Source organism: Narcine bancroftii, chromosome 6 (assembly GCF_036971445.1).
Source record: "Narcine bancroftii isolate sNarBan1 chromosome 6, sNarBan1.hap1, whole genome shotgun sequence".
Classification (NCBI taxonomy): Eukaryota; Metazoa; Chordata; class Chondrichthyes; order Torpediniformes; family Narcinidae; genus Narcine; species Narcine bancroftii.
Genome location: NC_091474.1, coordinates 167,729,227 through 167,743,832, shown reverse-complemented (window position 1 = coordinate 167,743,832; position 14,606 = coordinate 167,729,227). Strand labels below are relative to the sequence as shown.

General features: G+C 38.1%; 1 protein-coding gene across 4 annotated transcripts in view; it reads right to left on the bottom strand.

The window, feature by feature from the left end:
* The window catches only part of ccm2 (CCM2 scaffold protein), a 100,803-nt gene that overhangs the window by 20,776 nt on the left and 65,421 nt on the right, over window positions 1-14,606 (bottom strand). For 2 of the 4 annotated variants that reach the window (XM_069886628.1, XM_069886629.1), the window contains exons 9-11: window positions 13,586-13,724; window positions 9,952-10,029; window positions 4,823-9,118 (exon numbers count right to left, since the gene is read on the bottom strand). In XM_069886628.1, coding sequence (XP_069742729.1) covers window positions 8,838-9,118; window positions 9,952-10,029; window positions 13,586-13,724 — 498 coding nt within the window. In that variant the 3' untranslated portion in view covers window positions 4,823-8,837. Of the gene's footprint in view, window positions 1-4,822; window positions 9,119-9,951; window positions 10,030-13,585; window positions 13,725-14,606 lie in introns of those variants that run through there. The other 2 variants (XM_069886630.1, XM_069886631.1) reach the window with 2 other exon arrangements.

The following is a 14,606-nucleotide window of genomic DNA, read 5'->3' as shown; positions in this document are numbered from 1 at the left end:
ATTGTCACTGGCAAGCCTTCTTCATGGTTCCAGGACAGATCCTCTGAGATGTTGACACCCAGGAATTGGAAATCCTTGACCCTCTCCACTGCTGAGCCCTCGATGAGGACTGGGTCCACAATCATCTCCTTTGCTTTACTAACATTGAGTACAAAGTTGTTGGTGTGACCCCAAAGAGGTGATCCATCTCCCTCCTATACACGTCCTCATTGCCATTTGTGATTCTGCAGAAAACGGGTGTCATCAGCAAATTTATAGATAGCATTGGAATTATGCTTGGCCAGATGGTCATGGGTCTATAGCAAGTGGAGCAGTGGCTGGGCACACATCCTTGAGGTGTGACTGTGTTGATAGTCATTGAGGAGGAGACATTGTTTCCAATTCATAATGTGTGGTCTTGTGATGAGAAAGTCAAGAATTCAGTTGCAGAGGTCAAGAGTTTGGAGCTTGTTGACCAACACCGAAAGAATAATGGTTTTGAAGGCTGAGCTGTAGATGAAGAGCAGCCATATGCAAGAGTTGCTGTTTTTGAGGTGACCCAGAGCTGAGTGGGGACCCAGTAACATTGCATCTGCTGTGGAGAGATGGTGACAATGTGATTGCAGTGGGTCCAGTCCTTTGCTTAAGTATATGTTAATTCTGATCATGATCAACCTCTTAAAGGATTTCATAATAGATGTTAGTGCTACCGAGTGATAGTCATTGATGTAGCTCACTCGACTCAAACTCAATGACAACCCCCTCTTGTTTGAAATCATGTTACAACTTTACAAATCTGTGCTGAGACCACTCAGCACAGATTCAGTTCAGTTCTAGTCACCTCATTAGAGGAAGGCTGTGGAGATGGTGCCGAGGAGTTTTACCAGATGTTGCCTGGATTGGAAAATAAATCTTGTGAGGCAAGGTTAGCAAAGCTGGGATTTTTCTCTTTGGAGCAGTGAAGAATGAGAAGAGAGTTGGAGGTGTACAAGATGAGAGGCATCGACAGGAGGCGAGAGCGAGAGCCACACCCACACACACACCCAGAGAGTTGTAGGTGCCTGGAAAGCCTTACCAAGGATGGTGGAGGAGGCTGAAACGTTAGGGGCATTTAAAAGACTCTTGGACAAGCTCAAACATGGAAGAATAGACAGCTGCAGGATAGGGAGGGTTCAATACTTTTCTTGAAGGAATACATGGGTCAGCCCAACATCAAGGGGCAAAGGCCATGTACTGTGCTGTTGTGTTCTATATTCTTCCTCAAAATCAGTAAAGTTGGTCACAGATCTCTATAAGAGGGGAAAAGTTCCCTTTCCTGCTTGTATCAATGATACTGAGGTGGAGATGGCAGTTTTGCATTCCCAAGAGTAAACCTCTACCTGCTAGAGCAGATCCAAGAGAGCAGGGAGCAGACACAGCGCTACCACACAGGACCTACTGCCCAGTCATGGTCCCAACTGCACCATACAGGCTTTAAGAAGCCTGTTAAAGGATCCAATAGTGCTTTTTAATTTCGTGTAACCATGTAGGTCTGTGCCCAAGAATGGGAGCACCTGTGCTGGGTAGCAAACCACAAGGAATTTCAGACTCCAGAAGCAACAGATGGGCATAAGGTTTCATAAATAGGGCAACACCCTCTTGATGAGAAGCCTGGGAGACCATTCTACAGGAAGGTGACCATGGCAGTGACCAGCAAGGGGCTCAGCAGCTTTTGGTGACGTAGTCGGATTCGCACAAGCTGCGGGCTGCTGCCAACTTGTGGTTGAAGGACTGACACAGGCTGTGGGTTGCTGGAGATTTGCTCATGGAAAGCAAATATCAGAACCTGGATTTGTGAGGGGGGGTGGGCAAGAAGGGTCTCAGGCACTGAAAGCTTCCTGATCATATCAAAGGTGTGGATCTGGAGCAAGAGTTTCTAATGGATAGTACAGGAGTCTTTGAGGCTGCGGGAGCACTGCAGGTGAATCCACAGTTTTGGAGGGGACTCTTTTGCTTCCCTATCTTGGTACTGGGGCACCAGTCAATGCTAATGGCGATAATACAAAACAGGAAATATACATGACAATAAAAGGATCCTTGAACATCAGTGTGATGGCAAAGAAAGTGCTCCAGTGCCACCTTTTCCTCTGAAACCTGAGGAAACTTGGCATATCACTCATGTTCCCCAACAACCTTTATAGATGCATCACTGAAAGAATCCTGTCAGAATGCATCACTGCATGGTATGCACTCCAGCCATGACTGGAACTGCAGAAAAGTGTGAATGCAGCTTAAGGCCATCACACAAGTCCCATCAACTTTATCTGAACTTCCTACTGCCTTAGAAAAGCACTCAACATATTCATCCCACTCACACACTCCTCACATCAGGAAAATTCACAGGCATAAGATCACACCACCAAATTCAAGGATGTTTCCACTGAGACTCCCGAACAAACCTCTTACTGGTAAAATGTTGCTTTTGCTGTTTTAACTGATTTTTCTGTAACTCTACTGTGTTTTTACTTCTAGTCTGGGTTGACTAGATGGACTGCTCAGTAAACCACCTCTCACTGTACCTCAGCACTTGACAATAAACAAACTTTATTCTCTTAACATTATAATCCTCACCTCAATACAATCCTTTTAGTTACTACCTTTTTTCCCCATTTCTAGAAAGCAGGGTTGAAGAGTATCAAAGCCAAAATGGTTTTAATTATTTCCTTGCAAATTAGTGCCCCCTCATCAATATGCAATACATATTCTCATACTTTAGCTCCTTCATCCAAGTCACTGGGCAAGTTACTTTTGCAAAGGGCAACATCCATGATAAAATAGCTTAGATCAAGACTACTCATTCATTTCTTATGCAAGATATATTGCTAATCCAATAAAAACTAGAAATTATTTGAATGTATGCTTTTGCCAGGGAATATTCAGTCAAATCACTGTGCCAATAATGTTTGCCTTTGTACAGGTTCATAGCCCTTTCTCCAAGCCATCAATTCTTTCTTTGAAGAAAGGCCTTACACTGCAAAAGTCCCCAACCAATCTGTCCAAAGGTTTGACAAATACAGGCAAAAATTAATCTGCAATATGTCAGCACACAGTTAATTCTGAAAGGTTATCTGAAGATAAAACTAGTGGTCAACCAGGCAACAGCAGAGACCTAGACTATTTACAACAGTCATTTAGGCTCTAGAAAAAGATGAATGGTAATTTATGGAAAAATTGTCCTCTTTCATGGAAATATCTCCATTAATGAATCTTTAATTATATTCAGTCATTCTGTTGGCAAGACACTTGGTTCACATCTGACAATGCACATCCAAAATAGACATTCCAAGATGTGGAGGCAAGAGATTACTAGATGGATAGAAAAATAAGTTCAAAGCCTCTTTAAAGATGTACAACATTCCTATTAATTGCTAGGAATCTGACTCGTGTCCAAATTGAAAGAGCATTTAGGATGATATAACTAATCTCCAAGCTATGCACCAACACAAGCTTTGTCAAACAATGGAAGGAGTAAACCACCTCAAATGATCCATCTGCCTCAACAGTTCTCATCTGCTCAATTTCCCCACAATAGTCTCATTATTCACCACAGATTTCTCAATCCACAGTGGAAATCATCCTTCACCCCAAGGAATTACCCAAGATATTCCAACAATTTTTACTGGAAATATCCAAGTTAAGAAACCGAATTAACATGCCAGGTCTGCCCTTTGAAAATTGGTTTAAGGCACAACATATTCCAAATATTGAGAGTGACATGGCTTTAAAAAAAAATCAAATACCCACAATGGATTGGAAACAAGAGTACAAGCAAGGCAAGAGGGTAATGGAACAAGATTAGTCTGGAACACATGCTGGAAACAGTTGTCACAAAGCAGTCACAGAAATGAAAGATCATTGGCCCAAAACAATGCAAAATTGTTACCAACAGTAACTACCCCAAAATATTGGATCAGTTGTTAACCAAAATAGTTAAACACACAACAGACTCTGGAAAATAGGAAACCACCAAAAGGACAAGAAGCTGTTCCAACAATTTGTTTAACTTTAATAGAAGAGCAGGAGCAACAGCACACATCAGGCAAGAAATTTATTTGCAATTGAAAGCTTGGAGTCATGCAATTTGCATCAGGTTTCAAAGTACATTTTTCATGATTAGCCAAAATAGTGTATTACTGTACTTTGAATTTAGAACATGTCATTGTTTCTGGCACTGAGGGAGTAGCAAATAGACTGGAAGAGCACTTCCCACTTGCACAATAGGAAGGCAAGAGACTGTTGATATAGTGTTTCCCAATGTTAGAGAGGTTCCATCCCTTCAGAAAGTGGAGGGGGATTGGTGATGGCATCACCAAGGTGAAATAATATTGAACGTTATATGGAACAAGGAGCCGGTTGAGACAATCGGTAACCTATCACAAGGAAAGAATTGAATATTCAGTTTTAGGAAAATGAATGGAGACTGTTGAAGCCTCAGTAACCAATGGAAAAATTATTGACTGAAGACATTAGGACTGCTTTTGAGTTTAAAAAAAGTGTAGACAACTATGAATGTCACTGCTATTTCTAGCAACGTGCTAAAGCTGGAAAGACAGGAGTTAGAAATTACTCTGAAGCTGGCCAGGGGATAAAAAAAAAACCAGCAGAGATAAGGTATTAGAAACACTAGGGAGAGCAGAGTACTGCAGACAAAATGTTCCATGCTCTCAAAATAAACAACTATGGATGAGGCAACTTGCTCCCAGTGATATCTTCATTTGGAGTGGAGGTAGATTGCGTCTGGCTGCAGATGTTGTGGATAGTTGTGATGCAGAGTTCTTATTTTCATAAAAGTTGATATCATAGATTGCAAAGTGAAATTTTTTTAATCTTTTGTCAGTGTACATGAAATATTTGAATTATAACAACCTCAATTGTAATCAAGTGCAATACCTGAAATGTAAATTACTGCAAAAACCACAACTTTGCTACAGATGGTGCCAGTACACATTAATACTGACCATTAACACAAAATCTCTAACAAGACAGAAAATTTGAGTTAAGAAACTTAAAAATGGAGCAATGTAACAATGTAGATTAAAAAAATAGGCAAAATATGCAAGCCGGAACAATTCCCTACATAGGAACACTGCAATATTGCAACATTTATTAAACTGACAACATAAATAGATCTAGAAATAAATATGCATTTGAACTACCTTAGAATACAGCTTTGTCGTCCTGAAAACAGTTACACCCTCCATGGTCAAGGAATTAATTTTACCAGAATATTTTGGTAACTGGATAATGTATACTACAGGTTCAATTACGCATCATTTGATAAGTTAATTGCTCCACAAGCTTAGTGCAAAATGCACATATCCCAAAGCAATTGCAGGATAAAAAAATTGTGTTCTGTTATCTTCAAAAGGGGCAAAGTATTCTCCTTACTGGAAAGGTGCTGCATTACTATATTACCTTACAATAACTGCAACTATAATACTGTTAACTTTGGTTAAAAGTAAAATTCTAGCAAAACTCTACTTCAGTTTGCCAAGTCACCACTTCATCTGTACAGTGATTCAATTTCTAGCTGAGAAAATTATAAAAGTGTCCCTTTGTAACATGAATTAAAAAAAACATTTATGATACAGGCTTCCATTTCATTAAAGCCCACCAAATGATCATTAGAATCAGGACACCCTAGGTAAACATGTGCAGGGAAAATAAAAACCAGAGCATGCAATGTATTGCAGCCCAAATTAACTACAGGTACTCTGACTTGCGACCTATGCAACTTGTGTCCATCTGCACATATGACTGAATTTTTAAAAAAAATTAAAACTGTAAAATTTATGTTGTATTTCAAACAATAGCAGGGATTCAGGGCATGCAAGAGCCAAAATGTGCATTCTTTCCTTGTTAGTCAGCGTCCCAGTGTCCATAGGCTGGGTGCAGCCGCCTTGACTCCTGGGCGCATGTCTTCGGTTGGTACATCCGCGGTGGGTCTGCGTAATGAAGTTCAATTAGCGCACGTGCAAGAGTTAAGGGCATGAATTCAATATCAGGGTGCTCAACTCATGCATGCACCAACCAAACTCCAATACACGAACCTACTGAAGACTGGTGCATGCGCCAACCACTCATGCCTGCACACAGAAATCAAGATGGCTGCACCCAGCCCCAGGACCCTGGAACTCCAACTAACAAGGTAAGCATGGACTAGAATGTGGAAAGATTTGCCAAGGTTGACAGACAAATTTAGGAAACCTTAAGTTGTTATCATCAAAAGATTTGATTAAAAAGTTCGCGTTAAGACTTTGGTACTCCACGCACATGGGCAAAATTCAGACGTGTCCATTCTGAGATATGACCAATTCTTCAGTTCCCATTACAGTCATAAGTCAGGGACTACCTGTGCTAAAACTTGTGTGAAAGAGATAAATTATCAAGCTATGTAAAACTATCACGAGTGATTATAGAAAGCTAGATTTGGTGAGTACTGTTAGATGGTTTTTCCATGACCAAATCAGGGTTAGAATCCCAATTTTAATTTTAAATTTCTGGGCTGCATCAGCTGACAGTGCAAGAACATGCTAAATATTTGTAACTCACAGCAGATTGCATCACCATCATTCCAATTAGCTGCCAGTGGCAGTCAAAAGTTTTTCCAAAGGCCAATCATTCCCCATCATAATTCACAGTCTACAGTTCGAACGCAATAACTAAAACTTCATAGAAAGCACTTCATTAGTGCCACAAAAATTACAATCTTTTATACATGTTCAATTATTTTTAACTACAGTTCTTGCACAAAAGGCCCAGTTTTTGTTATAGCAATGATGGACTGACTCCTCAAAACTGGCAGCATTTTGGAATTTCAATCTATATAAGATTTAAAATTGAAACCTCAAAAGGTGCTGCCAATAATTCAGTGCATTTGTACAGGCAGCAATGTTGTTTTGGATATTGTAATTAGCATGAACCTATGGTTTACTCGGGCTGGTCAGGTTTTACAACAAATCTTGCGGCAAAGCCCAAGCCGTTATAAATGAGGAAGTATATGCACAGGTTGGAGACAAGATTCTAAACTAATTTCAGCCAAAATGTAGTAAAACAAACCACTATCTCAATGATAAAGTATAAGAAAATGTGTAATTAATTCTAATATTTAACCAGAGTGGGCTATTTCTGTTGCTTGATTTCTCCCATCACATACCCAAATATCCCAACACATTTACCTGGACCTGAAATTGCTCTTCAAGACATGGTTGTACTTCCCAAATCCTTTTTTCAATATTTAATAGATGGCAATTGCACTACATACACAAACACCCATCCTGGATACATCTCGACTGGGAAACCCATAATGCAGTTTTCCAGTATAAGGTCACTCGTATTCAATTTTAAAAAAATGAAATTAATCATCAACAGTAACTGAAATGTATTAGTATTATATGGCAAACAAGTTTACAACCCAAGGATACAAAATATCACTACTAATCGACTTCATGCCAAACAATAGATAGGATACTGAAACTTCCACATCCACTCCTAATCAAGAATGCAAATGATCCAAGAACCATTTCATGTACATCACTAGTAAAACCCAGAGGTTTTACAGGATTACCAGTTATGCACCAAAAATTCACACATTTTATCCACTGCACATTGCCATACAAATAGCAATGTAGTACATGCAATGGTTCAAAATCCTGAAGGAATCCAATAAATAAATTTGTAGAATTAAAATGGGTCGCAGAATCATTTATATGCGCACCCAAAAGGACAAGTATCCAAGTTTTAGTTACTATTTGCTGTAGGTGCATGACACTTGTAAAAAAAAACATCTGTTTTCATTAGATGAAAAAGCAGCATAATACCAAAATGTTTAATTAAATGGGACATGATTGAATAATCCTGTTTATAATGCCTTTTTTTGATTGTTAAAAATATTTGCATTGGGTGTGCATAAATATACTACAGTTTAAAAAAAGTTATCTATGCAAACACCATTATGGTGTACCCTGCTCATTTTACTTGAACGTTAACTTTTTGTTTTAAAGAAAATTATTAATTGATATCCTCTTTCATAATATATCACAATAACAAGTTCCTTTTTTCAAAAAAAAAATGGAGCAGATTATTGATATTGAAGGAAAATAGACAAACGTTGCAGAAATCCTTAAAGTACTTGGTTGACAGAAGAATGCCAAGTCTACTGCAGGATAATGAAGTCTCCCAAAATACAGCTAATAGAAGATTTTAAAAGGTGATTTGTATAATGCTTTGCAGCAGTATACAAGTTTAATTATTTTGTCCCCCTCAATGGTCAACCAACACCTGTCTCCTCACCAAAAGACTGCCTATTTTGGTCACATTCAGACAAATTTAGTTACATTTAATGTACAACCATTAATATACGCAGCAACTAAAGTGTGCAGTTTTAGATGCTGGCGTTAGGGAGCATCAATCACACTGCACAAACACCATGGAGTTGAGACATTCAGATTCTTGAAGCTACAGGGCAAAACTGGGAAGATCAGTCCAAAATGGAATCAAATAATCCCTGACATCACAGTATACTGTAATATGTAACCTTGTGCATGTGGGATATAAAATCATGTGATAGGTCCTGGAAGGCCTTGCCAACTACTGTAACAATCAAGCCTAACAACTACTGTATTTGCAGTTACAAAAAAGTTTGAATACAAATATGCAATATTTTCTACAATAAAAAAGTTATGGCATGATTTCATGTTCTTCATTTTGTAGAAATGTTTTAACAATTCATTTAAATATTCACATTGTAGTAAACTTCATTTAAGAACACATCTGTCCAAGTCTGAAGGCCATTAACAGGATGTGCAAATATTTCATTTTCAAGATGAATCATGATCCATACTACAACCAAGAGCCTCTATATCATGGCTGATATCAGAGATCATTTTGTCCCATTCATCCCCTTCGGAAGGCACCGATTGATCATCTGAGCCTGCAGTTGCTCCATTGCCATTGGTAGTCGAATTGGATGCATTACTTAAAGTCCTTCTGCAACGGCCAAAACTGTCTGTTATAATACCCCTTCCATCTTTGACACCAATGGTTTCCAGAAAGTTTTCAAAATGCAAGCTGTCTTTTTCTGGTATGAAAGGTCGGAGTCCTAAAAGACAATGAGTTTTGTTTTTAAATTTAAAAAGTAAAATTTAAACAGAACAAGAACAAATCTGAGCAATTGAGAATCTGGTGGCCAGCTGTATTGTTAACTATGAAAATGTTTCTCTCCTTATGGAATTATTGCTATTCATCGTTCTTCAGAAATAAGCTACAAAGTGTGGTCTAACTCATATTTTAATCCAAATTCTTACCTGCATCAAAACTATGCCAAACTACTTTGCTACAATATATTGAATGGAAAATCAAGTCCAATCTTTGGGGAAGCTTCTGGCTCCACCTGGTATCTCACCACAGCAATTCAAATTTAATAGCCAATGGAGACCAGTACAATTTAATTTTCCACAACTACAACTTAAAACAGCTTCAAAACAAAATCAAAGAAATGATCAAGTAGAAAAAAAGATTCAACAATTAAAATTCAAAATTCAAAATCTTTAGCACACCACCACCAAATGAATGACAAAGCCAAACTGGAGCAAAAGGAAAATTCTGGATTGCTTTTCCAGGTTAATTTGCTGAACCACATTATTACAGAATAGTCAGCCAAAGACTCTTCAATCAACATTCAAATCCATAATGGTAACTTAAATAGATAACCAACAATATGATATTATGTACAAATTATAAGGAACAAACACCATAAAGCTTGAATTTGAATGAGGCCCAAGCAAAGGCAATAAAAATACAGAAAATGGTTGAAGTGCCAAGCAGCATCCAGAGATATACAATTAACATTGATTATCTTATTACAAAATTTAGAGAACAATGATGCTTTAGATTATAGAGGGGAAGGGGGTTTAAAGAAAGCATAGGGAATACCTGTGATAGGATGTAAACCAAACAAGACAAATGGAAGTTGTGGTGCTAGCTTGTTATTCACAGATAGTTTGTTGAAAGCTGTAAACAGGAGACACAAATAACAGGAAAAAATGCTAGGACTGCAAGACAGATATTGAAGCAAAAATCTTCTGCTGAAATTGGTTTGGGATTAAGTACCAGCAACAAAAGGAACATTCAAAATGAGATGCCAGTTTGAGGTTTCTTTAGGCTTTGAAGAAATATCACAAGATGCCAGTGAGGTCATGATGGGAACAGGATGGAAAAAAACGACAGCCAACAAGAAATTTAGGTTAACCTTGAAAAGAATGTTCTGCAAATCAATTACTCCATCGATTTCTCCTAACACACTAAGGGAAGAGTCAGAAATGATGTGCAGAGGCAATGCTCAGAGTTCTGTACAAAATCAAGAACCAGTTCCAAAACAATAACCAATATAATAGAAATGCCTGTTCACTCCCCACCCCTCAACCCAGGTACAACTGAAACAAAGATCATGCCAGACATGCCTCAGACTCATGTTCAATGAAGATGTGAACAGCCCACAGTCCTTCCAGATGTGGGATCGAGAGGGACTGGACACATTGAAATTCAACCAATTGGGACAAAGAGGTGACCAAGGTCACAGCTGAAGCACTTCACATCTTCCCAGAATGAAGAACAAGCAGTCCTCCCAACATCTCACATTTAACTGTTCACTTCCTCCAAATAATAAAGGCAGGAGAACCACCATTGGTTTTGCTTGAGTTTATCTTTCTGCCATCTATGTTTTTCTCCTGTACATCTTAGTTCTAGCACTATTTTTGTCTTTCCCAACATGCCCATCACCACCCCCTCCCATTTTGCATCTGATTAACAAGCCTCACCAACTTCTCTCAATTGGCACCAACATTTGTCATTACTGTTCTTGGTCATCATCCAATCAGATTCTCATCCATCTCATCCTTCTCTGCAACTTTTTTTTTAGGTTCTAATGATAGGTTTTTGTCTTAAAACATTAATGCTCACCACAAATTCTGCAACTTTCCAGCATTTTTTTTCTGTTTTCTTTTACCAGCACAAAAGATAAATTACGTTGAAAAAAAAGGAAAGTAAAATTTAAACAGGTAGTACTGCTGCATTCAGTCTTTAGATAGCAACGAAGTATATGAAGCAGAATGAAACATGGTTGGTTAGAGACCAAAGACAGGAAAAGGAGATTGATACACATCTGGCAAGTGATACATGAAAATGTCCAGGAAAAGGGTAGATCCAATGAATAGCTGTTCAGATTTTTAATAAGTTAGAAAGCAGTGTTAAACAGGGTATTGCTAGGACCCTTATTATTTGAATTTACAGCTCACTCAGAATTTACAGGTGGCACTCAATTTGAGAACATTTTGCAACAAGTTGTGTTAGTTTTCACAGAATATAAAAAAAGAGCCAGTAGCACAGAATTATTAATTTAAAAACAATATCAACATTGAAAAGGTGCTGACTTGGGCTGAAGAATAAAGGGATTCAGGAACATGGGTGAAAAATTCAATTAAAGCAACATTGAAGTAAAAATTGAAAAGAGGTCTAATTTTCACTGGCACAAAATCCAAAATGGTTCAAGTTAATCTTGCTTGGAACGTGGCAGCTACATTTTAAAAGGAAAACACTTCGCAAAAATGAAATCAAAGCTGCATTTGTAAACATCAGGAATAACATGAATTGTTGTGTTTTTGTTACTTCAGCAATTCCTTAATATGATTTAAATGGACATACACAAACACATGTTGAGATGTTTAGGAGGCAAAGATTTGCAAGTTGGGGGGTGGTCATGGAGCATTAAAATGATAAATGCTCAGTCACTCTTTCAGACAGGACAGAACTATTCTGCAATATTCCCTTTGCAGAACACATCTTCTGTTCTCAGAACTTTACACCAAATTCAATTTCAAATAATCACTTTTTACACGATAAATCAGAACTTGTCAGGTCTAACGAAAAGTTATCAGCCTATATCATTAACTAGATTTCCATCTTCACAGATGCTGCCTGACCTGTTGGGATCTCCAGCACTGTATTGTTGTGCACTTTATACTCCAACAGTTTTTTTTTACCCTTCTCTCGTCCATATTTGCATCTCCTCCAGATAAATTAGTTGTGATTAACACTTCACTACTCACACTTTGTGAGCATTTGCATCACTTGAGTTTCTCGCTCTACACCTCAGACACTTGTTTTCTGCAGCCCGTTGTCTATACAAAATGTTAACTGCTTTTCTCTCTCCACTGATGTTGCCCAACCTGCTGAACTTTTCAAGCACTGTTTTTATTTAGTTAAATTTGAACTCTGCAGTTCGCACTTAATGATTTCAAGCAAATAATGGCACAACTTAATTAGTTCCCTTTAATCATTGGAAGTAAGGGCAGAAAATGGATACTCTTTCCAATAAATGAACAGATAGCCCACAAGACCAATCAAGCTAGCAGGGAATAAACAGCAGAGCTTAAAGAAATGCAGAGCATGGTTAAAATCATGAATGATAGAGGATAACAATAAAATATCAGAAAGTTATTTCAAGTTCAGAATTTGTCAACTTTGATACTTAATATTGATTTTAAGGTGTATTATTAAGGATGGTTCAGTGGACCCACCAAGCCACTTTGTATACTAGGAACAATGTGATCATCAAAAGTATGTACATTATATTTTGAACATAAAACATTATATTTGACAAAATGTGTTAGCCAAATAAATTTTAAAAAATTCAAACAAAGGGCTGTAGAAATCTGGAACATAGTGGGGAGTTCTGCATTAACTAAAACTTTTAAGATCGACAGACTTGTGGCTTCAGTGCATCATGTGACATTGAATTCAACTTGCCACCCTTGGGTCAATGTTAAATCACTTGGCCAAGAATGAGAAAACAGCCTCAATAGACTGAATGCTGTTTATGCCAAAATGAATTGTAGGGAGGGGTGGAGAGGACGAGAGGTGAAGGCAGCAGCAAGAACAGCTTGGTTGAAGTTAAATTAGATTTTTCTTTACAACTTGCAATGGGAGGAAATGATATTCAGGCAGAGCTACATTTAAAACCCCAGAAGTTAAACCAAAAGACCAAATCAATTTTGTTTTGTAGTGCACGAGGTCCATTCAAAATTCACCCTAATAATTGCATTTTAGCATCTTGCTCCATTTCTGAAAGTGAGCTTGATCAGAAAGTGTTTTAAAGTCCAGTCCAAAATTTGAAAAGCTGCTTTTGCACAAGAATCTACCAGAATTTTAAGTGACATTTGATTAATAATTTAAAATACAACATATACAGGTACACGATCCTTCATCCAGACATCTAAAATCTGGAAAGCTCCAAAATCCGGCAAGTGGGGACAGCCGGCTGGGTGAGACGGCCAGGTGACTGGAAGGGGGTGGAGGTGGATATGGCAGCACAATTCGGGTGGGTTTTCCGAAATCCGGAACACACTGTCTCCCAAGGGTTCCGGATAAAGGATCGTGTACCTGTACAACTCGATAGTTTTGTCAAGTGCTGCGACTTTGTTAACACACCAAACAAACACTATTTATAATACAAAACAATTAGGTATTGATAATTAGTCATTTAACTAATCCCATTTAATCCATAACGTACCAAGTAATAGAAATTTTCTACCATCACCATACAATTGTCGAAGACTGATGCAAAATTCATGGATTGAAGCACCATTTCTATATTCATGCAGTAGCATAGCGAACCTTTGGATTTCTTCAGATGTCAACTTTGTTCTCAGCTACAAAACAGAATTCAATTATTATAGTAATGGATCAGAGCTGAGTAACCTGATCAACCTGAGTAAACACTTCAATTTTGATTTGTCAAAATTAAGATGTCAATGTACCCAAAATATGTAACTGGGAAGGAGAGAATACAAGGGCTGTCTGTGAAAGGGATGGTAAAAGCGAAGTTTTAGAGCTTAGATCATTCCATGATTTATATGAATCAGTATCATTGCAATATAAACCAGAACAGGACCGTTGGCCTATTGAAAGCATGCACACTATCAACCACCCTCCTTTTTTTTTACATATATACACACACTAGTATATTTTAATTTCTCCCCACATTCCCATCCACTGTCCCCTAGATTCTACACTTCAGTTGCATACTGGAGGTAATTTATAGTTGCCAGCCAACAATCCATATCTTTTGTGATCTGATGGGAAACTGGAGCACCCAGCAGAAACTCACAAAATCACAGGCAGAATATGAAACTCCAGGCAGCACCAAAGGGTGAAAATTGAATGCAGATTACGAGAGCTGAGGCAGCAGCTTGACAAGGTGGGCCACTGTGCAAAGCAGCTATGCCACTGTTTATCTACACTGGACAACAAATGTTTTCCAAAGCTTTGCTTCCTGAAAGAAAATTGGCAATTATGATAGACAATTTAAAGCTGAACACAGTTAATTTTAGATTTGCTGTATCACGTAGGAAGCTGGAAAAATATTAAATTAACTTTTATTGAATTTAGCATGTCTAATCACATAATGATGCTGACACATTGTGTTAGTTTAACTGACCCAAAAATGTTTTGCCACTGATTTCCGTTTGTATTCAGCATCTGATGTCTCTTGTCAGTGTCCAACAATAGTTGGCCAGCATTGATGGATTCCA